General features: G+C 46.5%; 1 protein-coding gene across 1 annotated transcript; it reads left to right on the top strand.

The window, feature by feature from the left end:
• The first annotated feature begins 10,016 nt into the window (after positions 1-10,016).
• On the top strand, positions 10,017-25,894 carry LOC147208243 (uncharacterized). Its single transcript, XM_086106099.1, is given in 7 exon segments — positions 10,017-10,042; positions 17,602-18,364; positions 18,685-20,409; positions 23,998-24,405; positions 24,753-24,900; positions 25,222-25,499; positions 25,601-25,894. Coding segments are annotated over 7 exon segments (3,642 nt in total).
• Positions 25,895-27,114: the final 1,220 nt, after the last annotated feature.

The raw sequence follows: 27,114 nt of genomic DNA, 5'->3' as shown, positions 1-27,114 counted from the left end.
AGATTACTGATAGCTCGCCCTGAGGTAAAACTGGAAACATCACCACTTTTTTAAGCGAGGAAGCAAAGAACATAACATCTGTTTGCCTGTGTGTGTGTGTGTGTGTGTGTGGAGGGATGGGCTGGAGCAAAATTTGGGAAATTAAGAACATGCACACTCCACACAGGAGACGTGCTTACCTCTGTGTGCTGCCCTGCATGAATCCCCCTTGCAACACACAGACACTCACACAAAGTGTATAGATGGCAGGATGTGTGGTTGTGCATGTCAGACAAGGCCCTACGGCTTAGGATCTGCTGTTGCTAAAATGCGTCATCTGCTGCTAGCAACAGAGTGACAGAACTCATGTGACCTGTGAAAAGGGAACACATGATGCACAAGAAACATCTTATATACTGTCATTAAAAAAAATCATGAAAAAAATCAACTGGCAATGATGTTGCTGATGAGCGGCAGATGTGAGGCTTAACAGGTAAAGAGGATCAACAAATTTCTTTCTGCTGGTAATAAATCCACAATATCCTCCTGATTGTGAATCTGTATATTCTTAAGAATGACACTGAGGGCTCAGTTTTCATTGACAGGCGCACATGCGGTTTGTGTAAAATCTGGCACATTATTTTCATGCCAAGGCAAGTCTATATTACCGTGTGCTTTTCTAGGCATTCCGGTGGACCAAGGGCATTTTTGTTTGTGTTACTTGTTTCCATAGATGAGGGACTTGAGTCATATTGCTTGATTCCAGTTGCTATTTTTTAGGACTTTCAACTTACTTGCCAAAAGCCTGGGAATTATTTGACTTGACTTTGTTTCTAATTCAGTGGACTTGATTTAGTGTAGCAGCTACACTTTATACAGTGTAGCTGCTATCTTGTTTTAGCTGTGTGTGTTTAATGCACAGCATGTTTGCATGCATGTTTGCACTGAGGATGGAGAGGAAGAAATTTCATCTATGCTGCATGTCATACATAAAGCATATTTGACAATAAAGATGGCCTTGACCTTGAACTTGACCTTCAGCGGAGATGCCGGCGATGTTGGACAGTCTGCGTTGGTGCGGCTGGATGGATGGCTTGTGGAGCCAACAATGAGGAGAGAGGATCGTCGGCGCAGAGCGTATTTGGAACTGAGAGTTTGGAGTTGAAGCGGATTTACATGTGGCAGAAGTGAACCAATCTTTCTTTTCGACAATGGTCGCGACAGCTTGTTGTTGACTTTCAAACTTGTAGCAGATGTGCACATTTTGAGCCTGATGTCATTGATCCACTGGTGAAATGACACTTTGATTCTCTCCTCTTTCATCTAGAACTGCTTCGAACAACAAAGCGAATGCAGCAAAAGTGGCTAGGATTGTGTGGCTGTCTTACGTGTTGTGTTGTATTATTTTGTTATTTTATGTTAACTGTTCTGTGAAGTGCTGTGTTACAGCTGTAGCTGTTGTGAAAGCGCGATATAAATAAAGATGTATTGTATCATATTAAGTCTCAACGTAAACACCAACAGTTTGTGAGCAACTCCGCAGGACCATTAATTTGAATGAATGGATTATTTTGTCAATGACATTGCCAAAAAAAGCATGCTTTGCAACTCGCGGTGTGCAGACACAACAACGTCAGTATGCTTTGTTACCACGTTGGCACCAATTGTCCCCAGTGTCCATTATAATAATGGCGTCCAAGAAAAATATTAATTCTGGAAATTAACACAATATGCGGCTTGTTAAATTGAGGAGTCCCCACTGAGATTCAAAGTTTACATGGGACCTAAATTTAAAGATATTTTCTTTCAGGAATAAGCAAGCACTGTCTCATAGACAGTGAAACACTTTCTAAAATACTGTATGAATTTATTTCCACCAACAGTAAGATACATTATTTCTCTTGTGTTCCTCCTCATAGACCCGAAAGTAAGCAGTGTCATAGAAAATGTGTACATTGAGCTACCTTTCACATACACACACAAAGACATTCCACTTGCAAAAGAGAGTGTCCCAAGACAGAGACTTGGTGATGTGGCCTCATTTGCACCAAGTTTGAAATGCCGGACATCGATGCAGATGTTGGACTTTTGATAGGATCAAATGCTCACAAGGCAATGGAACCTTGGGAAATCATTCACTATGTAGATGAGGGTCCCTTATGCAGTCTGTACAATTCGAATAGAAACGACTCTAAAAATGAACGCATTGCTTCTGTGAACCGCAAATCATTGTCAGAAATTGAAACATTTTAACCACAACTTCTCAAAAAAAGGTGTCAGAAGAGTGACATAAGATGTCACAAGAGGATGTACACTTCATAGTTGCTATCAAGAATGTTGTTAAAAAGCTTGAAGGTCATTATTGCACAGGCCTCAATCTTAAAGCTCAGTCTGTCAAACGACCTAAAAACCATCAGTTAGATGAGCAGAGACCATAAAGACCAAATAAGACAACAAATACTTTGACAAGGGGTCCACAGCACACAAATGTCAAAGAAGGAGACATTGTCGCACAGACAATGCATCCACACCCCATAAACCCACTGACCCTGGCTCACATCACCCACCAGAAGGCTCGGGGACTATGCTCTTTATCTGTTAACAGAATGCACCATTGCACAACTAGGGGTGGACACGAGTTAACCAAGGCAAAGAAAAAAAAAGTTTTGTTTTGGGGTTTTTTTGTAATGCTTATGAATTGGTGTCAGTAAGTGGGGACTTTTGATTGTGTGTTGGATTTACTAACCTATTCAAAGGGCCGTAAAAAAAAAAAACTGAAATAACTGAAAGCTGTTTGATAAGTTTTGCATAGTGGTAGTTGTTGGGAGGACCCCAGAACGCAGGGAGGCAGGGAGGAGCAGGGTGGAGTGACCAAGATGTATTTAACAAAATTGCAAACAGAAGTACACAGGAGGAACTAACTCAAAAACTCACTCAAATAAAGTCCAGAAATCTCAGGAAACAAAGTAGCAAACAAAACCTAAGACAGAAGACAAAACATGACACAGACACACACATACACAAAAAAAAAAAAAAAGCAAATACGCAACAGCAACAATGACCCGACACCGAGTGGCCGTGCCAGGAGTCCTTTTAAACAAACAAACAAACAAACTCATGACACAGTGACCAACACGTGTGCAGCTGCAGGCGGAACCCTACAGTGCCACCTGTTGGTCACAAACAGAACCATGACAGACGTAACTACATAAATGAAAGGAAACTCTGTTCTGGATGCTTAAAGTATGGCTATGGACCAAAGGAGGGGCGTCATCGCCACTTCTGCGACAACTGCAAGAGCAAGCATCCTACAGTCCTTCATGATTGCAGCAATAAAAAGGAAAAATCTTCTTCATAGTTGGGTCAAATCATGATGTCACTGCAATATCACTCAGTGTCGCAGCTCTGCTATCCTGGTTGATCTTCCAGTTACCAACACAAAGGACTGCATCCCGGTGAATTGCGCTTATATTCCCACTTGTGAGATGGCCAAGTCATGGCGTCATCTCAGAGAAATAGCAGATTGTGGAAATTGTAGAAACTCGAAGAAAGCGACAATTTCTCACGTTTGCAATCTGAGAGAGTGTGTCGTTTTTTAAATTTTTATTAGCACATCAAAAAACTTCCCGCGCAACACGAGACCCGCCGAAGGTCAGTTTCCATAGAAACAAGCAGACTAACATGGCGGTCCTTAAAGGGACTGCAATTATTTCTACCCCGTTACCAAATGATCGTGAACTCTCTGACAAGCATATGAAACATTGCATTCACACGTTTGCAGTTGGTGGTGAATTATGTACATAGAAGTCACTACACACATCCCCCCAGAATTCAACCCAACAAAAATAGACACTCTAAAGTTCAAGTCGTGGGAGGCGAATCCGGCGGCCGTAACGGCTACGTAGCACGGGGGAGTGAGGAAGCGCATCCTCAGGGGGCGGTCGCGGAGGAACAGGAGAAACTGGAGAAACTGGAGACGGGGAAGTCACGGGGAAGGGGTCAGAGAGGAGAAGGCTAGGAGACAAGCGTCCGGTAGGAGGACGACCCCGCCTCGGCGGGCGAGCCACTTCAACCGGCCCGGCCAAGTCCAAGTGAGCTGGCTTAAGGCGGTCCACCGAGACCCGCTCGGGTTTACCCCCCATGTCAATGACAAAATGTTTCTGTCCCGCCTCCAAAACCCAGAAGGGGCCCTGATAAGGAGGGCGCAAGAGCCCTCTGTGCCCATCAACGCGAATGAACACATAACCAGCTGACAGGAGGTCCTTGGGCACGTGAGAACCTGGTACACCGTGGCAGGAAGTGGGCAGCGGGGTAAAGAGCCTGGCATTGTCCAAGAGGGTGGAGCGTTGTGCCGTGGCCGACCAAGGAGTAGAAGCAGTCGGCACAAAATCCCCAGGCACCCGCAGAGGCTGGCCATAAACCAGCTCCGCAGAGGAAGACCGGAGATCCTCCTTAGGCGCCGACCTGATGCCCAGCATGACCCACGGGAGTCTGTCAATCCAGTTGCCATCCTTCAAAGTGGCATGAAGAGCAGCCTTCATCGACCGGTGGAAACGTTCGCAAAGGCCGTTGCCCTGCGGGTGATACGCTGTGGTGCGGTGCAACTTCACCCCTAAGCTGTCTGCCACTGCAGTCCAAAGCTCAGAAGTGAACTGCACGTCGCGATCCGAGGAAATATCCGAAGGGGCGCCAAAACGGGATATCCAGGTGCCAATAAACGCCCGTGCCACGTCGACTGATGTAATGGACGACAGCGGGGCGACCTCCGCGAAACGTGTGGTGCGGTCGACCATAGTTAACAGGTGAGTGCACCCCCGAGAAGGGGGCAGGGGGCCAACCAGGTCGACGTTGACATGGTCGAAACGTCGCCCAGGTATGTGAAAGTGTTCCAAAGGGGCCTTGGCCCGCTGGCACTCCACGCAGGCACGAGCCCAATCTCAGAATCAGAATCAGAATCAGAATCATCTTTATTGGCCAAGTATGTAGAACACACAAGGAATTTGTCTCCGGTATAACACGCTGCATTAGTATCATCGTAAACAACAAATCATTGAACCATTTTAGAGTAACCAGTAGCAGTATTTGTAGTACAAGAAGAGTGACTACATCAGTGACTGTTTAAGGAGTTAATGGCAAGAGGGAAGAAGCTGTTTAAGTGTCTACTGGATTTGGTGCGCATGGATCTGTAGCGTCTGCCTGAGGGGAGTAGCTGGAAAAGGTGGTGGGCAGGGTGCGGGGGATCCAGGAGGATTTTCCGTGCCCTTGTCTTGATTCTTGCAGTGTGCAAGTCCTCAAGAGTGGGGAGGGCGGTGCCAACGATTTTTTCCGCCGTCCTAACTGTCCGTTGAAGTCGGATTTTGTCCTTTTTTGTGGCGGCCCCAAACCAAACCGTGATGGAAGAACACAGGATTGATTCGATGACTGCCGTGTAGAACTGTCGTAGCACCTCCTGTGGCAGGCCATGCTTCCTCAGCAGCCTCAGGAAGTACATCCTCTGCCGCGCCCTTTTCAGGATGGAGATGGTGTTGACTTCCCACTTCATGTCCTGGGAGACTGTGATTCCCAGGAACTTGAAGGTCTCGACGGTTGACACGGGGCAGTTGGATAGTGTGAGGGGCAACTGTGGAGAAGAATGTTTCCTGAAGTCCACGATCATCTCTACATTCTTGAGCGTGGTCAGCCCGAGGTTGTGTCGGCTGCACCAGAGCCCCAGCTGCTCCACTTGTTGGCGGTACGCAGACTCGTCGCCGTCTTTGATGAGACCGATGACCGTGGTGTCGTCTGCGAACTTTATGAGTTTGACAGCTGGATCTGTTGAGGTGCAATCGTTTGTGTAGAGAGAGAAGAGCAGTGGAGAGAGGACACATCCCTGTGGGGCTCCAGTGCTGGTGGTGCGTATTGATGATGTTGTTGCTCCCAGTCTCACCTGTTGTGTCCGTCCCGTCAGGAAGCGGAGGATCCACTGGCAGATCGTAGGGGACACACCGAGGTGGAGAAGTTTGGGGGTGAGGAGTTCCGGGATGATGGTGTTGAACGCAGAGCTGAAATCCACAAACAGAATCCTTGCGTAGGTCCCTGTGCTGTCGAGGTGCTCGAGGATGTAGTGCAGACCTATGTTGACTGCGTCTTCCACAGACCTGTTTGCCCGGTAGGCAAACTGGAGAGGGTCCAGCAGGGGTCCGGTGACGTTCTTTAGGTGGTTCAGCACAAGGCGTTCAAAGGACTTCATGACCACAGACGTCAGGGCGACAGGCCTATAGTCGTTCAGTTCCGATGTTGCCGATTTCTTGGGAACTGGGATGATGGTAGACTGTTTGAAGCAGGATGGGACCTCACACAGCTCCAGAGATCTGTTGAAGATTTGTGTGAAGACCGGAGCCAGCTGGTCAGCGCAGACTTTCAGGCAGGAGGGGGACACTTTGTCGGGCCCCGCAGCTTTCTTGATCTTCTGCTGCTTGAAGAGCCGTCTCACATCCTGTTCGTGGATCTGTAGTGGAGAAAAAGAGGGTGGGGGGGGGGGGGTAGGTAGAGTGGTTTCTGGTAGAGGTGGTTGTGTGTGGGAAATGGGGGTGACCTTTTCAAATCGGCAGAAAAACATGTTTAGTTCATTAGCAAGACCCTTATTGTTCACTGTTTGGGGGTGGGGGGTGGCATTCTATAGTTAGTGATTGCTTTCAGGCCATTCCATACAGATGCAGAGTCGTTAGCAGAGAACTGTTTTTTCAGCCTCTCTGCATAGCTTCTCTTAGCGATGTTAATTTCCTTTGTCAATTGGTTTCGGGCGTGTTTGTACAGTGCCCGATCTCCACTTCTAAATGCGGCCTCTTTTTCTTTCCTGAGTTGCCTGAGTTTGGGAGTAAACCATGGCTTGTTATTGTTGAAGGAGCGGAAGGACTTCGTTGGTACACACATGTCCTCACAGAAACTGATGCATGATGTTACAGTGTCTGTGTATTCATCCAGTGTGCCCGTTGAAGTTTCAAAGACGCCCCAATCAGTGCAGTCTAAGCATTCTTGTAGAGCTAGCTTTGCTTCATCTGTCCATTTTTTCACAGTCTTAACAACCGGTTTAGCACATTTGAGTTTTTGTCTGTATGTAGGTATTAAGTGGATTAAATTGTGGTCAGAAAGACCCAAAGCTGCACGGGCGACCGATCGGTATGAATTTTTGATTGTTGTATAGCAGTGGTCTAGAATGTTGCCTTCTCTGGTGAAACAGTCGATGTGCTGCTTATATCTGGGAAGTTCACGGTTAAGATGTGCTCTATTAAAATCGCCCAAAATTATCAGGGGTGACTCTGGGTATTTTAGTTCGAGTTTGTTTACTTGTTCGGCTAGCGTTTGTATCGCCGTGTTAGCGTTAGCTTGTGGCGCAATGTAAACACCGACTAGTAAAAAGGAGGTGAACTCACGTGGCGAGTAGAATGGCTTGCAGTTTAAAGACAGCGACTCCAGGTCCGGGCTGCAGTGTGCGTCGAGCTTCGTGACATCAGTGCAGCATTCTTTGTTGATATAGAAGCAAATCCCACCACCTTTCGATTTCCCTGATAGCTGCGTGTCGCGGTCGGCTCGGAGAAGGCGGAAGCCGGGTAGATGTAGCGCGGAATCCGGGTGGCGGTCACTGAGCCAGGTTTCAGTGAAGCAGAGCGCAGCAGAACATGCAAAGGTTTTGTTGGTCTTTGTGAGGAGAAGAAGTTCATCCATCTTGTTTGGCAGAGATCGTAGATTAGCAAGATGGATCGATGGGAGCGGGGTTCAAAATCCGTGCTGCCGGAGCTTGACGAGCACGCCGGCTCTCTTCCCCCTCCTCCGGCGGCGTTTCCATGCTCCGTACAGCGCAGCCGCTCGCGATTAGCTCCGAAAAACCTTGTGGGTTTTCGCGTGCTGGTGAAAAAAGACCGAGCGTAGACTCCCCAATGCGCAGCAACTTTTCCCTCGTGTAAGTAAGCCGCTCAGGGTCGCCAAACACTAACGAAAATGACAAAAACAGGGATAATACTAGGGAGCGTGTGACCGAGGCTGCCATACCTGTCGGCGCCCGATGATGTCAGGTGACATCCTTCTTCAGGCCGTGCCACACGAACTTGGCTGCCACCAGTCTTTGAGAGGCCTTGGTCCCCGGGTGAGAGAGTCCATGGACAGCATCGAAAACCGGGCGTCGCCAGCTCAAGGGAACCACTGGCCAAGGGGTGCCTGTGGAGACGTCACAGAGCAAAGCGGTGCCGGAGCATGTCCCTCAGCTGCAAACCTGTAGTGGACGACCGGCACTGCTGCACTGTGGTGTCGGAAGCCTGGTCCTTCGCCATACTGCCGTAGTCGAGACCCAGGTGGACCGCTCCAGCCATGGCTCTGGAGAGGCAATCAGCAACACAGTTGTCTTTCCCCGCCACGTGTTGAATGTCTGTAGTAAACTCGGAGACATAGGACAGCTGGCATTGCTGTCGGGTGGACCATGGTTCTGTGGCCTTGGATATGGCGAAGGTCAACGGTTTGTGGTCGACGTAAACTGTAAACCGGCGGCCTTCCAGCATGTGCCGAAAATGGCGGATGGCGAGGTACATCCCAAGCAGTTCACGGTCGAAAGTACTGTACTTCCGCTCAAGGAGGCATAACTGCCTACTGAAAAAAGCGAGAGGCTGCCAGGTACCGTCCACCCACTGTTCAAACACCGCCCCCACCGCGTAGTCCGAAGCATCCGTGGTCAGTGCCACAGGGGCAGAAAAGGATATTAATTTTCACCGCTTTTCACTACCCAAGGCCTCGTCCTGTCTTCCTCACCGTTTTTCCCTTTATTTCGCGAGCCGACCACTGAGAGAGATTCGCCTAGGTTCTAACTGCCTCCGTTTCGTACAAAACTGATTTTGCGCAGTCCACCCGATCTTCCTTCGTTCCATCTTTTCGTACCCGACGAGCAATCGTCTTTTCAGAGTCGGAGAGCTAACGGAGCGAATACTGTGCTTTTACGGCAGCTCACTCTCATACATTTTTATGCTGTTGCAATTGGTATCACACCTAGGTAGGGTTTAATCACCATTGTTACAGTCATTCGGGTTTGTTTTTTTATGTTTCATTTTTATAGGTTTGGGCTTAACCTAAAGCCGGAGTAAAAGATACATAATTTAGTTCGATGGAAGTTTATACGGAGGTCCTTAGACATCGATCTTCGGAGCTTCCTTGCCGTTCACACTTTTTTATTCATAGGAGGGTGTGATGGTAGAGTTTTTCGATTATCGTGAGAGGATTAAGACAAGGACTCAATCAACGGGTTTTTAATGTGACACTCTTCTTTTCTCACATAACGCGGACCAGCCAGCCGGCTGGTTTATTATACACAGTTATGATGATAAAAAGAACATCTCCAACCTTTTAACGCTGACTACAATTTTAATTCCAAGTCACTCTTAGATAATGAAAAATAGTAATATGTCCGCGATGAAAAGTAAAAGGATAAAAAATTGAAAGATATCAAAGATATAAAAATGGTAAACGGGAAAGTTCAACAAAACAAAAGGGTATATCATTTTTACGCAATGACATTTTCCCGTAAACGTATTTCTGAAGCTATTCTCTTTTTTAGTGTCTATCATCGGATCGCCTTTCGCAGATTGATCAGGTCCCAGAGTGCTTCCGAGGTTCGACTTGCCTGATTAGTAATCAAATTAATTTTCCTTTTTGAGGTTTTTCTGTATTTCATCGCTTATGTTTTATTCTTTTTTGTTTTAACAAATTTTTGGGAAGAACGCTAGGTGTCTAGTGGGTCAAGATTTCCTTACCAATCCCAGGACGGCCTCGGTCGAGCCCGCTCCGGCAAAAGTAACATTTTTTCACAAGATCCCATCTTAGACAGGTCTCCACCGCGAATCTCAGAGTTCGGGGTCATCGTGGTATGCCCAATTCTGGTCAAATTCAGGTTTAGGTGGAAAAAAGGGAGAAAGATCGCCTTTTACAGCGACACTGAGGGGATTTAACAAGGAAGCTCAAATAGGGAACCAAAAGGGATAAGAAAGAGGAATCGGGTGGAGGAAGCCTCCCCGCTCATGGGGAAGTTCCCCCAGAGACCGAGGTATGTGGGCTCATCTCGCCCGCTAGCTCTCAATTCCTCGATCCCCTGCTCCCCCGGATCCTTTTCTCCGGAGATTGAGATCTGTGCTGGTGCCGTTGGGCATCGTCCGGCCCGCCGGCTCTCAGATCCTCAATTCACTCCGTTCTCCCATTCCCCTTGAGTTCCTCTAAGTCTTAGAAAAAGGGAGTGAGACGATCCATCACGCAGGACCGCTCGGTCCGGAGTGCCTACGGAGGACCGCACCCTATTTCGCAATACATCTCCTTTTAAAGCTTCGGTCCCCGCAAGGGGAGTTTCCTAACCGAAAGTCACATGTTCGTTCTCGAATGTTCTATCTCCTCCCAGGCACAGGGTTGCTGAGTCATGATGATCTCATTTTCGGGTGATCTCATGTTGTTCTAGAAAGTTCTGTCTCCTCCCAGGCAAGGAGGAGGGAGGTTCTGGGCCCTCCCAGGCAAGGAGGAGGGAAGTTCTGTCTCCTCCCAGGCAAGGAGGAGGGAGCACAGTTCAAGCAAGGCTGAGGGAGGTCATCCCGGGCCATCTTCATCTGGTTTGAACCGGTTGGGGGGACCTCAGGTCCCAGGCGAGGTTGAATCAGGACAGGTTGTGCAATCCTTTCTGGTTTGAGCCGGTTGATGTTCTACTTGTGTCAACCGGGGACAGCTCTTGTGTGCTGGTTCAGCCTCCCAATGATAGACAGTCTCTTTACGCAGCATTCTGCAGCTTGGTTATCATGTATATACATCAACACAATGCTTACTTTTTCTCCCGTAAGCACTGGGTTCTTAAACCTTAACATCTGTTGCACATCATATGATATTACTTGGAGATAAAGTAATAGTCATAAGGTAAAGTTCTTCACTCAAAGCAGTTTCATAAGCGTTGCTTTAGCATTTGATTAATATCTTTGGTCCTCTAAATAATGTCACTTTAGTAATGACTGAAAAGTCAAGAAAAGAAAAAGGAGTGTTATATTCCCTTAAGCGTTTTCTAAGCTTTGCTAAATCTTCATCATTTGCTGAATGCAATTATCTCATAAGGCTTTTTGGGGAGCATTGACTCTGGTATGTATTCTTAACCAATACTTATTCTATTAATTTATTTAAACTCATGGTTCAGGATTTGCGGGGCTGGCTTTTATGGCTTTTATGGTCACTCTGCTGCCCTTTCTGTTTGGCTCTCGACGAAGGCGGACGCTTTTTCGCACAGCTCCTGCCCCCACCCCGCACCCTCTCCCTGCTTGCCACTTAGTCTTTGTGCTGTCTTTGTCTAACTTTTTCCTAGCCTCCTACCGTATTTTCATCCGAAGAACTAATCATGGAATTAGTTGGCTGGTCTCTCGATGCAATCGACAAAATTTTTTGGACTTTTGATAACAGGTATGCTGCTGTTTGGTGTTGGCAGCTTTCTGTTCTATCGCAAAATTAAACCGACGGGAGCGGCTTTATTGGAAGTGAAGAGTCTGCCGGTCATTCTGGATGGTTTGGCGCGAATGTCCAACACTCAGACTCAAGCGGGGACTGAGCTCAACCGCAATATTGTTGCAGTTTTGGAGCGACTCCGCGCGATCGACAACAACATGGAGGAGTTGGAATCCGCGCTGCGGAAAGAGTTTTCGGATTCGGGCTGATCGGCGCCAGTGAAGAGGTACAGACCACGGACTCAAGGCTATCTGAAATTGTTGGCGGCCGTCCCTCCAAAACTAACAACGCTATCTGGCCTTTCCCCTGGATGGAAGTACACATGGAATCTAGGGCCCCCACCATCACCCCCCTCCTTCTCGGCCATGGACTGATAAGCCGGGACTGTCTTCATGATGAGCAGACCTCGACGAAGCAGCTATGACCTGTACACGCATACACATACACAACTGGACAACCACACGCGCATACACATCCTTGTTATCACCGTCTTCATCGCTCCGATTCTTTTCCCCCGTGACGTGGTTCGATCTGCAGAGCGCATGTGTGCCGTGCAGCTGGTCATCCTCCCATTCATCCTCCCCCTTATTACATGTTATGTCTTGTGACTTGTTGTAACTGTCATATGCTTATTTATGTGCTAGGGTCTTTTTTTATCCTGGACTTAAATTATCCTCAGAAGAGGATAGTTCGAGCGTGTTTTTTTTCCCTCTCCCTACCCAGCGTTTTCCTTTCTGAAGTCTGATTGTAATTTCCCCATTGCGGGACAAATAAAGGATATCTTAATTTCATGCCGATACAAACCAGTCTCATCCCTGGCCACCCGGTTAGTTCTTCTCCTCCGGGATACCCTCTCTTGGTCTGAAATAAGGTTGTTAGTTTGGAAAACATACATTTTCCCATTCTTGATTCCACTACCATCACTGACTAACTCAAGTCGTCTTCTGCTGTCTCTTTAGTCATCTAGTCTGCTTTGTCATTTCCTACCTTTACGTGGGAAAAGTCCTTCTAATATGTGCCCTGCATTTAATAACTACTTCTTTTGGTTTTAGCAGAGCCTCTCTAAGTTTTTTTCTTTTTTTCCTTTTTTTTTTTTTTACGCTATGTTGAATCGATGTTCCTGCTGCTGTTTTTTTTTGTTGTTTTTTGAAAAACATTTGAGTCATGCTGCCGCATATCTGATGCATGCTGAATGTTTTTGTTCAATTGGGTCCAATTGCATGCTGACATATGTCAAAATTCGTCAAAATTAGTCATTTACTTCCCTGTTGTTCACGTTCCTGTCATTCACGTTCCCCTCTCTTTTCTGAAAAAGAACTACAGAAACAGAGCCTTCTTTTTCGGAAACATCCAAGTAAATCAGCTAGACCAGGCCGCACAAGAGAAACCGGCATCGCTGTACCTTCTGATGTGTTCAATCTCCCCAAAAATATAAAAGCAGTGTGCATTGTAATTTTTCCATGCGATAGTTTGAAACTGCAAAAAGCCAAACGTCAAAGGAGTCACCTTGCGGCTTCCAAACAGCAAATCTTAGATGATGCACCGAGAAGAACATTACCATAACAAATAAGTACAACGCCATGGTGATTGGAAAGAGTAGAGTAGCTGTTTAAGCACTTGAATAAAAATTCCAGAAGACAAAATTGAATACGTGGGGCAACCGAGCGTAGCAAAATTTAACTCCAAGGTGAGAGAATGAGAAAATTCCCTATACGATTCTGAAAGTGGTATATGGAAAAAACCTTAGCTAAATCGATTACAGAAAAATGTGTACGAATGAGAATTTTTGTATATTTGAGTGACGGCAAAAACAGTATGAGCAGCGCGGCCATGTCAGGCTAGATACCAGTCAATGAGATGAGATCCTCTGACAGGTCCACTCTGGCTGCCACACCCTTCAGGACCTACAATAATTGAGGAGGAGGGAACATTAAATAAATTGCCTTGTGTTTCATCCAACCAGGCCATGCGATAAATTTCATTCTCTAGTTTGTCAAAAGCATTGTGCAGTGGGAAGGACCGATCAGCGGATGGTAAGGTCATATGGAGGAAGTCTAAGGAGACCAAAGCCGATACTGTTGGAAGACAGAGTTCAGTGGTGGGTCATCGGCTGACTTTAGCAATAGTCAGCCTTGTATCAGCAGGCATTGGGAGCAAGTGTGGTCCAGCATGTTCAGGTTCATGACAGTCTTTCAGTGAGGCCAGCGGTGATCCCTATTGTTGGGGATTCAGGTATCCATGGAGCAGATGGGTATTGTCCATGTGGGGGTGCCGTATCCTGTCATTGTTGTTGGTTTTGTGGAGGAGGAGTCAGAGCTTGTTGATCATAGCCTGATTGATGAATAGGTGGGTGCCGGCGGTGCGGGCATTTCCGTGTCCAATGCTTCACATCACCACAAATGAAACAGCCAGCTTGGCTCCCGTGACTTCCTCGTCCACGCCCACCTTCCCATCTCGGACCTCCCCCCAGCCATGCGTCTCGGCCCTGCCTTGTGGGCAGGCCGTAATGTTGAGGTGGGGCTTGGAGCTGCGGTGGGGGTGTGATCAGCCGTGGTGGAGCCTGTTGAGAGACACTGATTGACATTTGATTAGATCTCCCAAGTTTCTCTTTTTTGCATGCATTACTGGAGGCTCTCTTAGCCTCTTGTATTCGTGAATTCAAAAAGTCGTTCTGTAGCTTGGATGTTTTCTCAGTCTCTTCCTTGGATCTCATTCAAGATTGCTGCATATAATATAGGAAATGAGTTCGCCAGTTCACGTCATCTGAAGTGGGGAGAGTGGGAGAGTTACTCATCATTTTCTGCACATCAGACGGACAACCCCCCAGCACTGCTTGCCTGAACAAAGCTTGATTCAATGGATGACTATTGGGGTCCTGTCCTGTGACAGTCACCCAAGCATCCATACAATTAACCAAATAAGTCATTGGGTGTACCTCAGATAGCAAATCAAACGCCAATTGTTGTAGAGGAGACAATGGAGTTGGATAAAGGGAACTCAGTGCGTCTGATTTTCTATTATTCAACCTAGTCAATTTGCAAGAGGCTATTCCCTCTAAAAGGTCCATAATCTCTTTGGGTAAATACTTACTCTTAAGCCAGTCTATTGCCCACAACTGTATGTCATAGTCAATTTAAGGCAAATCCAGCAACATTTGCCTAGCCGATTCAGTCTCATTACTTATAAAAGCGGTCGCATCCCAAACACTCATGCTTTCATTATCCTGTTTAGTTTGCATACATTTTTCTACTTTTAGCAATTGTTTATGAACCACCCTGGGCAGATCAGGAGGAAGCTTGGCACACAATGAATTCGGGTGGGGGCCAGTAAAATGGCTAGAATGCGTTACCCCCCTTCCTGTAGGTTTGTGCTTACACGAAGAGCCCCTGGGGAGCCTACACAATGATTAAAGTGCCCCTCTGTTAAAAGACGTTTATAATTTTTTTTTAATTCACTCAATATCTTTAAACCTCACAACAGTGTCTGCGATTGTGATGAATATAGACACATTTTCGTGTGTCTGGTGAGCTCAGGTCTCTCTGCCTGCAGATTGACCATCCGCTCCAATTTCTCCTGCCTTGTCTATGTACAAATGACCACTCGGCGCTTGTAGTGGGGTCATAATTTTAGCGCTCCTCACCCCATGCAGTGAAGGAGGCATCATCGCTGCCTTGTTTATCATATCATAACTTTGTGTTACTTTTTTTATTAATGTTTTCTTTTTCCAATGTCGAAGGCAGTGGTCAAGCCGCCCATGAAATGCAATATATATAAAAACCACTACTTGTCAACTTGACCCTCTCTTTTCCACTCACATATCAACCACATCACTCGTTCTGCATATTATCATCTTAGAAACATCCACCGGCTCCGTTCTTTTCGTTATACCGACTCATTAACACATTTCAAGTCCAGCCTCAAAACACATCTGTTTAGACAGGCCTATTCACTCGGACCATAAAGCCATTTTTTTTTTCTTGTTGCATTTTTTCTTATTTTATTTGATGTTGTTCTTAACATTGTATTCATGATTTTAACTGCTTGTTGTAAGGTGTCCTTGAGTTCCTAGAAAGGCACCCACAAATAAAATGTATTATTAGTATTATTATAGCTCAAATTGAATTTTACTTAGCTTTTTCTTTTTATATTTCAAACTATTGTCTTATTCTTACAATTTATTCTTAAAACCTTGTTTTCTCGCTTTACTTACCCCTCTGCGCAATGCATTCGCCTTCCTTTCTTTCCTACTTACCACCAGACGGTATTTCAACCGTTTTCTTGCCTTCAGGCCTTCCGTCCATCTTACCGTTCACCAGATTTTTATCATACTCACCGTCCAATATACTCCCTTATGGACTGTGTGACATCACGTAATTCTCCAATTGTAACAATGGAGCTGTCCCTAACTTGCCCTAGAAATACAGCCGTTTACTCAGACCCCGATCTCCAGTCGTCAGTCCTACACTTTAACAGCATCCAGAAAAATAAAAATTACCTGGACCTGCCTCAGCAATTAACCACTAATTTTTTAATTGCCTACTAACTCAGTCTGGTCTTTGCTCGTCAGCTACTAGCCAAACCTACGACTCAGCGGTTCTACCTAATTTAAACCACCTACTTGGTGACTCAATAACTGTGCCAATTCAGTTATCTACTACTCAGTGGCAAATTTTGGATGGTATATTATTTTGAATATACCTCACACCAACTCTTTAATTCCTTTTTCCTGTACAGTACTTCCTTTTTCCATAGTCATATAAATCCTTTGAAACTCATTATCAATTTGGTATTTGCCACCTACAAAAATCCAATCACTATACTTGGTTCAACACATTCAGGTTCAGAGCAGTTTGATTTGATCGGTCTTTATTGGACATAAGCCGAATCTTGACACTTTGCCCGTAATAACAGGAACAGGTGTGTCTTACCTGTTTATAGTGGAGCGCTCCTTGGTTACTGCCTGAGTCTGAAGGTCCTGAAACCGGTGTCGGTCTTTTTCCAGAGAGATCCCTGTTCGTGACGCCAATTGTTGAGGAGGGGGAGCTATCAATTAGCTCTTGGCCCTCCTTGGACACAGGTTCTTTTATCTCTCTATAGGGTGGAAGAAGACCCAACACCACGTCCGCTTTTCTTCAGTTTATCACAACACAACACGAATCGATTCGGGCTCCTGTGAGTCTCAGATTTCATCAGGAAGCCCCGAGCAACTACAGTCACACGTATATATAGGCATAGTATGTTAATTATGTTAATTGATCCTGCACCTGAAGACTCCCTGCTACTCGCTGATCCAGATGACACCTGGGCACGACTGGGTGCCAAGCCCAAGCCCAGGTCCATGTCCAGCTCCACCCCCCACGAGCCTGTATCAGAAAATCCTGTCCACCCTTTCTCCTCCATTGCTCACCGCTGTTCTATCCCTCAGTTCACTCCGGCCCCGCAGCGCACTGTCCCTGGTCTGCTCCCACGCACTTCCCCCTCCACTTCACCGCCACAGACTAAACCTGCGCCAGGATCCACTCTCCCTTCACCTGCCTGTCCACTTCGCCCCCTTTTTCCCCCGACCACCCTGATTGTTGGCGACTCCATAACCCGAAACCTCAGATTCTTCAACGCAACAACACACTGCTTCCCCGGAGCCACTGTTCCCATCATCCTCACAAAACTCCCCAGCCTGCTTCATCCACTCCCACCATCTGTCCATCGAATTATTGTACATGTTGGCTGCGTTGATGCATCCCACCGGCAGTCAGAAATCACCAAAGGTCACTTCAACAAACTTCTTCAGTTCCTTAACTCGACCGGGAAATCAATTTTCATTAGCGGCCCACTCTATCCGCACCGTGGCATAGGCATTTTCAGCCGCATTCTTAGCCTCCACACCTGGCTGCAAACTGCCTGCAGGACACACAATGTGGGCTTCATTGACAATTTTAATATATTTTGGCGCTGTCCATCCCTTTTAAAGGCGGACGGTTTTCACCCCAACAAATTAGGCAACAGAATACTGGCAGCAAATGTCCAGCATGCTGTCCACCACTCCACAAGCTGACTAATCACAAATCACACACCTGCACCTTCCCCTTGCTCCACTTTACCAACACCCGGCACTTCAGCTTGCCATAGTCCCCCCTACAGGCCCCAGTTGTCACTGTCTCATCCTGATCCTGCTGCCATCTACCCCATTCAATCCATCATCACAGCCAGACACCCTCACTACTATAATAACAAGAGAAAATATTTTAAAATATCAAATACCAACCTCCGCCCACTCCCCCAATCCTCACTGTCACCCACACACCACAAAATCCTCAAACTAGCTCTATTTAACACCCTCTTTATCACCGAAACCTGGCACAAACACCCGGACTACTTCTCACTCAACCAAGCCACCCCACCTGGTTACACCTACATCGACAAGCCCCGCCTCACCAGCCGAGGTGGTGGGGTGGAATCAGTCCATAAAATAGAGTTTAAAATCAGCACTATATCCACCTCACCCACTGAGTCCTTTGAACACATCACCTTCAAATTCCCTGGTCCCTCCCCCCTGGTCATCGCTGTCATTTACCGTCCCCCAAAATTCATTCAATCATTTTTATCAGACTTCTCAGATTTTGTCACACAGCTTTCACCTATCTCACCTTACATTTTGCTCCTTGGCGACTTGAACTTCCACATCGACAACACCAACTGCAAACATGCCTCTGAATTTCTTGACCTTTTGGACTGCCTTAACTTCACTCAACATGTCAACTTCCCCACCCACACCCACGGTCACACTCTGGACATGGTCTATTCCACCGGTCTCACCATTGAAAAACTCTCTAGCACCAACCTCAACATTTCCGATCACCTGGCTATCACTCTGGACCTCCACCTCCCTACCCCCATTCCCAAGGTAAAGCGCACCATATCATTCAGAAACCTCAAATCCGTTTCCCCAACTGACTTTTCTACCTCCGTCCTCAACCACTTGTCCATACTACCTCCTCCACTGTCCCATGACCCCACTGTTCTCACCAACTACTACAACAGCACTCTCTCCTCCTGTCTCAATCAACTCGCCCCCATCAAAACCAAATCTGTCTCCTTCCCTTGCTCAGCCCCCTGGTACACCCCAGAACTCCGCAAACTTAAAACCCGAAAACGCCAGCAAGAAAGACTCTATAAAAATCCGGTTTAACTGTTCATCTCCTCGCCTACACCGATCACCTTCAGTTATACAAGACCGCACTCCACTCCAGCCGTTCCACCGACTACTCCAACCTTATCCACACCGACTCCAACAACCAAAAGGCTCTCTTCTCCACCGTCAACAAACTCTTCAAACCCAGCGACAATATTTCAACCTCTTTCACCGTTGACAAATGCAATTCATTCCTATCCCACTTTCAATCCAAAATCGACATCCTCTACAGTTCACTCACCACCTCACCTGCCCCCCGTCCCTTCCTACCAGTATCCATCACTCCAACTACTTCACCTCTCTCTGAATTCACACCTGTCTCCATAGCCGAACTCACCAATATCATTTCAACAATGAATTCCTCCACCTGCACACTGGATCCCATCCCATCTTCCTTCGTCAAGCACTGCTTTCCCACCATCTCCCACCTCGTCATGAACATTGTCAACTCCTCCCTCAACTTTGCCTATGTCCCCTCCTCACTCAAACTTGCTGCCGTAACCCCCATCATCAAAAAACCCAGACTCAACCCTGACATCATGAGCAACTTTCGACCCATCTCCAACCTCCCCTTTCTGTCCAAAGTCATAGAACGTGCCGTCGCATCTCAAATTAAAACCTAACTAAACAACAACCAACTTTTTGAACAATTTCAATCTGGATTCCGCACACAACACAGCACTGAAACAGCCCTCCTTAAAATCACCAATGACCTCCTCCTCGCCTCTGACTCCGGCCTACTCGCCATCCTCATCCTTCTTGACCTTACAGCTGCCTTTGACACCATCAACCATTCCATCCTACTCTCTCGCCTACAATCCCTAAACATCACCGACAAAGTCCTCACCTGGCTTCACTCATATCTCACAGACAGGAAACAATTCATTCACATAAACAACTGCTCTTCCTACACTGCCCCACTTTCCCAAGGTGTCCCCAAGGGTTCTGTGCTTGGTCCTCTTCTCTTCATTCTCTACCTTTTACCCCTTGGCCAAATCATTCGTCATCATGGTCTCCAGTTCCACTGCTACGCTGATGATGTCCAATTGTACATATCCACCAAATCATTTACCCCAACAACCCACTCCACCCTGTCTAACTGTCTTTCAGATGTCAAATCCTGGATGCAAACAAACTTTCTCACTCTTAACTGTACTAAATCTCAACTGCTTATAATCGGTCCTCGGTCCCTCACCCAAACAACCTCCAACTTTACCCTCACTATTGACAACTTCACCCTGTCCCCCTCCTCTCACTGTCGCAACCTCGGTGGCCTTTTTGATAATAACCTCTCTTTCGACCAAGACATCACCCAAATCACCAAAACTGTTTTCTTCCACCTCAAAAACATTTCTCGTCTCCGCCCATCACTTTCTTTCAACGCTGCTCAAACCCTCATCCACGCCTTCATCACCTCCCGCCTTGACTACTGCAATAGAATTCTCTACGGTACAACCTCCAAACTCCTCAATAAACTACAGTACATCCAGAATGCCACCGCCCGCCTACTCACCCACACCCGCACTCGTGATCACATCACCCCCGTCCTTAAAAACCTCCACTGGCTCCCCGTTCCCCAGCGTATTCAATTTAAACTGCTCCTACTCACCTATAAAGCCCTTCACAATCAGGCCCCCTCCTATCTTTCCGACCTTCTTTACCAATACACTCCTTCCCGCAATCTCCGCTCCTCAAACACAAACCTCCTCGCCATCCCCGTGACCAAGCTCAAAACCTGGGGGGACCGAGCCTTCTCTGTCGCCGCCCCAACCCTCTGGAACGCTCTACCACAACACATCCGCAACTGTACTGACCTCCAATCCTTCAAATCATCCCTTAAAACTCACCTGTTCCGCAATGCTTTTAATACCTTTTAATCTCTTTTACCCACTTTGCTTTTTGTTCATTTAAATGTGCTTTTGTAAATTATGTATGCTTGTTTTAAGTGCACATTTTTATCCTGTGTTTTAAGCTCTTGTAAAGTGTCTTTGAGTGTGATGAAAAGCGCTTTCAAATAAAACGTATTATTATTATTATTATTATTAGGGGCGGGCAGTCCTTCCCCTTATGTAAAAATCAGAAACAAAGAAAGTCAAGGCGATCTTGACATGATGACAAAGTACAGACCACTGCTGCTGGCCACAAATCTTGAGATTAGGGTTCCTCTTCGAGGGCACTTGACAGCCTTCAGGGACTTTTACGAGGTGGTGGGGGCAAGAAAACCCTCGGGGGGCTGTTAATTAACCAAGGGGAAATAGGACCCCAACTTCACCCTACATTCTTTGTTTTAAGTCGCGGATGTTCAGGACAGAAACCAATAGTTCTCATAGCAAGGTGAAATTCCTCAACAGTGTTCTACTACGACTTCTAGCGGAATAATTCCTTAACAGTACCAGCATGTTTAAAATATGTAAATATTATTTCTACTTTACATATTCGACACGGAGATTACAACAGTAAACATATTTACTGAAATCTTGGCATCACTTGGAGACTCTTCTGCTGGAGGTGCTGGCGGTGTAGCTGATGTTTTTAAATTGGAGAAAAATATGCTAATGGTTAGCGCTATGACATTCATCTTGTCTTCTTATTTGTTGAAATAGGTTTAAGGTTTCTTCTTTATCAGACAATGGTCATTTTTCAGTGACGAAAAAACTCTTTTCGAGCTGATAGTTTCGGCTGTCACTTCAGCCTTCATCTGAGCTGTCACTGCTTCCTTGTGACGTGTCTACAAAAAACAGCTGACCGATTCGGTAATCCTTCAAAATAAGGCTCCCTGATCCGGTCAAGGCTGCAATCAAATGCTGGCCCTTGACATTCTACCGTAAAGTGGAGGCAGATGGTATACTTTGTGTCATTTCTCAAAACAACAACAGCGGGAAATACTTTTTTTTCCAAATTGTCTTCCAAAAGACTTTTTTTTAGATTGTCAGAAGAAAAAACTGTCTCTTCAACATCACTGAGACACAATTGCATTCTGCCAAATTTTGTTTTTAATTTTGTATTGTTTCTTTTAACTAATTCATTTAAGATTTTGATCAAAGATTTATAGGGCCAACAATAAACCCGGAAAGAAATATCTTTTTGCAAAAATGTTGGCTTGCTCACAAAACATTACATTTTGATTTGCAAAAAAATAGAACTTATTGGGGAAAAAGTCAGATCAAATTTCGATTCAGCACCCCAAAATTAAACTAAAACAAGTGCTTGCATAAAGGCAACTTTTTTTTGACCAGGGTTATTATATATTATCATCATTATGATTAGCATTATAATTAGCATTATTTTGATTATTACTACTTTTGATAAACTGTTATCACTGTCTGTCGATCTGCCTTTTCTTAAGTTTATGTAAATTCTGTGAAAATGGAAATAGTGAAAAAGGGAAAACATCTCAGAGGCAAGACTTATGGGCAACTGCTGGAGCATTGGATGATTTGGTCCCAAGAATGACAAATGCCAATATTTTCTCAAGAAATACAGGGTATCACTCTGAGATTTGGTCAGAATTTCCATCTTTGGAGAAAATGCCTATGAAACCTCCATTGGCTGATATGGGCAGAAAATTGAAAAGGACTGAGGAATTTGATCGTTGAGCAAGATGACGGTGAAAGTGAGGACAGGGTGACAGAAGGCCTGGCTTCGTGTGTGACCTAAAGTACAGACACAACATTGAAAAAGAACCTCACAGAGAATGAGGCTCAGGTTGAGCAATGCATACCATTACTGACAGACACTCCAGGGGCAATGTTCCCTCCAAGCTGCGCGCGTGAGCAGTTGCACACTTTTCTCACCCATGCAGCACACAGTGACACTGGCGTGCAACACACACGTCATTCCTTCATTTCCACCCCACTTTAATCTACAAACAGGACACCACACTATTCGCACTTCCATTAGAGTTCAGTCGTGCGACCGCGGATGCACACACAGTGGTTCTACGATAGTCTGATGCAGAAATTGACACACATTCACTCATACTCACCACGGATGAGAGGCTGCAGGTGACGCGCCGAACGCTCCATTCAGGAAGTCCAAACCTGGACATAGATTACGAGTCTCTCAAAGAGGCTCTTCTGTGCTTTTCAAAGGTCAGGTGACTAGGAGTACATCTTTTCCATCATTTATGAGTTGACAATGTGGGACCATAGTTATACAGATTGTCTTAATTAATTATGCTTAAAATAAGCTGTGTGCTAGCTAAAACTAAAGTAATAAACTTGGGCCTATTTTATTTGTGTCATAAATCTCGATTCAATCGGTTCTATTTTGATATAAAGGTAATTTTATTTATTTTTTCATAACATACTCCATCACGTACCTTGTTATGATCGCAGGTTTTGGATACTGGTGGTGCATGTCTGATGTTGCTCACCCTGGTCCAAGGAATGTTTGGGGAATTTGTGTGAATGCTCAGACGCATGGAAAATTAAAGGGAACATTGTTCAGGGGCAAAAATGAACAAGTCAGAAGAAAAACCAGAGAGAAAGATTCATATACTGTAGGTTTCAAAGCTAAACATGTATACATGTTGAAGAAAAATAATGCAGACATTACCAAGGGTATCAAAGGAAAAGGTTCTCAATTACTGTGACTGAAAAGAAATGGGAAAGAATTCTTGCGCTGCCTGGCTCCGCAAAACTGAGATAGCCATGAACCCATATTGTACATTCTCTGTAACAGTATTATTACTCCAGTTTGTTGAGGAGGATGGCATCATCCTGTGATACTGTCTTGATGTCTTCACTACATCCTTGAAGTCAAATTGCAGAATACGAATAGCTTCAGCAGGCGTTACAGGAGGCATCTCCTTTACGATTATTCTGTGACACAGTCGGCTTATGTTCTATGAATCATGGCTTTGAGATGAGCACCCCACAATGCTCCATCCTAGATCCGTCCATACAGCGTAATGTTCCTAATCACTTCCCAAAATGACCCGCCTTGACACCATGGCTCTAGAGCAGGTGTCGCTAATCAGAAGTGTAACATCACAGTCTTTCAGTGGTTAAAGCTCATCTTGTAGTGACTTCTATGTACATAATTCACCACCAACTGCAAACATGTGAATGCAATGTTTCATATGCTTGTCAGAGAGTTCACGATCATTTGGTAACGGGGTAGAAATAATTGCAGTCCCTTTAAGGACCGCCATGTTAGTCTGCTTGTTTCTATGGAAACTGACCTTCGGCGGGTCTCGTGTTGCGCGGGAATTTTTTTAGTGTGCTAATAAAAAAAAAACGACACACTCTCTCGGAGTGCGAACGTGAGAAATTGTCGCTTTCTTCGAGTTTCTACAATTTCCACACTGGTGACCCTCGACGTTTTTTGCTGGACGATTCCAGACAGCGAAGATGTCCGTGAACGCTGTTTCGCTCAAGCTCCCCGAGTTTTGGGAATCATCTGCGTCTGCTTGGTTCGCTCAGAGCGAGGCCCAGTTCGCCCTACGCGACATCACTGCGGATACTACGAGATACTACTACGTTGTTTCCGCGCTGGGCGGTTCGACGGCGTCCAGGGTCGTGAGTTTCCTCAAGTGTCCTCCGACAGAAGGACGATATGATGCGCTGAAGGCTCACTTATTGAAAACCTTTGAACTTTCCGACGCTGAACGGGCCGACAAACTTTTTTCTCTCCACGGCCTGGGGGACGGCAAGCCCTCCGAGTTAATGGATCGTATGCTCGAGCTGCTAGGCCAGCAGAAACCGGACTTTCTTTTTCTTCACCTTTTTCTGCGCCAGTTACCCACCCAGGTGAGGGCAGCTTTAGCTAACACTGCTATCACTGACTGTAGAGAGCTCGCTGCGGAGGCTGATAAATTTTTCCTGGCCGGCCGGCAACACTGTGCAGCGGCTCTCCTCCCCGTGACTGCCGCTAGTGCCTCCGATAATTACGCACTCGTCGCGGCGGCTGTCCCTCACCTGCAACCGGCTACTGGTTTATGTTTTTACCACGCCAAGTTCGGACCGAAGGCTAAGAGGTGCCGCTCGCCGTGCTCGTTCGGCGGGCCGGGAAACGCCGCGGCCGGCGCTCATTCGTGGCCATGAGCGTCGGCAACTTTGGCGGGCTGCTTTTCATCTGCGACTCTATCTCTGGGCAGCGTTTCCTCTGTGACACAGGGGCACAGCGCAGCATTTTGCCCGCATCGCAGATCGACATGGTAGCTGACAGCCACGGCCCTCCTTTGGCAGCTGCGAATGGGAGCCCCATTCGCACCTACGGCATGAGGTTCGTGGAACTGTGCTTCGGTGGGCAGCGCTTTAGTTGGGACTTTGTTACAGCGCGTGTCGATGTACCTCTTTTGGGGGCGGATTTTTTGTGCGCTCATGGACTTTTAGTGGACTTGAAAAACCAACGTTTAATAGACGCTGCCACTTTCTGTTCTTACGCGTGCACACTCGGACCGACTGACGTTATCCGCCTCTCCAGCATACTCCCCCTCACAGACGTTTTCTACCGCCTGCTTGCCGAATTCCCTGCACTCACACAGCCCACCTTCACTTCAGCGACTGCCAGGCATGGGGTGGAACACCACATCGCCACCACGGGCCCACCGGTCTACGCCTGAGCCCGGCGCCTGGACCCGGCCAAGCTGGCTGTGGCCAAGACGGAGTTCGACAACATGGAGCGCCTGGGGATTGTCCGCCGCTCTAACAGCCCTTGGGCCTCTCCTCTCCACATGGTCCCTAAACCCGGCGGCAGCTGCCGCCCTTGTGGAGATTATCGACGGCTCAACGACGGGACAACGCCCGACCGTTACCCTGTGCCGCACATCCAGGATTTCTCAGCTCACCTAGCCGGCATGGTGATTTTCTCCAAGGTCGACCTCATGAGGGGCTACCATCAGGTTCCCGTTCCCCCCCCCCCCCCCCCCCCGACATCCCTAAAACGGCAGTGATCACACCTTTTGGATTATTTGAGTTTCTACGCATGCCGTTTGGACTTAAGAACGCTGCTCAGACCTTCCAACGTCTGATGGACTCTGTGCTGCGGGACCTTCCCTTTGTTTTCGTGTACCTTGACAACATCCTGGTAGCAAGTTCTTCCACGACAGACCACATGGCACACCTCCGAACCCTTTTTCAACGGCTCAGTCAACACGGACTTATCATCAACCCTGCGAAGTGCCAGTTTGGCCTCTCCACCATAGACTTCTTGGGGCACAGGGTCACGGAGGCAGGCGCAGTTCCTCTCCGTCCAAGGTGGAAGCCGTCGCAGCGTTCCCACGCCCAGTCACCGTGAAGTCCCTGCAGGAATTTCTTGGCATTGTGAACTTCTATCATCGTTTTATCCCGGGAACGGCTCGCACTATGCGGCCTCTTTATGAGGCCCTTAAAGGCAAGAAGCCCAAACACACTGTTGACTGGACTGATATTAACACTGCGGTGAGTTTGGTCCACTTCCTTGCCTTTCACACGCTTGGAATAGGTGGGAGAGGGTCCGGTATGATTTTACTTATTTACATTATTTACAATATGTGCTGAGAAAACTAATTCCAATCATTGAAAGACAGGCTAATTGAAAATGAAAGATGTTTTCTCTGAGCCATATGAATTCCACTGTCACTCTTCAAACACACACACTAACTTGGAAACTATAATGCCAACACACAATTAATTATTTGCCTGTCTGTGTACCGAATAAACGTAACAATAGAAGTGTAGACGTGAAGCAGTGGAAATAGAGAAATACAGTGACATCCTGGAAAGCAACAACCATACTTGGTCATCTGGTCTGTCTTTCTTTCACAGAGAGCCTTGGAGGGTCAATAAAAATGTCCTTTATGCAGATTCGATTGTTCTGAAAGGATCCTTGTCTGCTTATCTGCCACTCAGAGATAGGCCACAGTAATTCACTTACATTCCCGATCAGATAAACTCTCTTCTGGGAACACAACAACAACTACATAAAGAGGCAGGAAGACAATCATGTTATCAGTGCACAATATGTTGTTTAAAAAATTACCTCCTATTGCCCCTGTCTCATTTGTTTTTTCCCATTAAACGTGCTTTCAAAGTGTAAGCACCCTTTTAAAATTGCCAGCCTATTTTCAGGTCAAACTGATTACTTTCTTTTTGGTCCACGTGTCTTCCAAAATACAGCAAATTTCTTCTCGAAGTTGTTCCGTCATCCAACAAAATATCAATATTATGATTTATTTACCTGAATAAAAATCAACTTGTGGACGGCGGCCAACTGGTTAGCACGTCAACCTCACAGTACGGAGGTGCAGGGTTCGATTGTGGCTCCGGCCTTCCTGTGTGGTGTTTGCCTGCTCTCCGTGTGCCTGCGTGGGTTTTCTCTGGGTACTCTGGTTTCCTCCCACATTCCAAAAGCATGAATGGCAGCTTAATTGGGCACTCCAAATTATTCCTAGGTGTGATTGTGAGCGTGAATGTTTGTTTCTCTTTGTGTGCCCTGTGATTGGCTGGCAACCAGCTCAGGGTGTACTGCCCGAAGAC

The sequence above is a fragment of the Hippocampus guttulatus genome, chromosome 2 (assembly GCF_054856545.1).
Source record: "Hippocampus guttulatus isolate MCC_2025c chromosome 2, RoL_Hgut_1.0, whole genome shotgun sequence".
In the NCBI taxonomy this organism is placed as follows: domain Eukaryota; kingdom Metazoa; phylum Chordata; class Actinopteri; order Syngnathiformes; family Syngnathidae; genus Hippocampus; species Hippocampus guttulatus.
The sequence above is the reverse complement of the archived record's forward strand: the minus strand, read 5'-3'. Positions and strand labels throughout refer to the sequence as shown.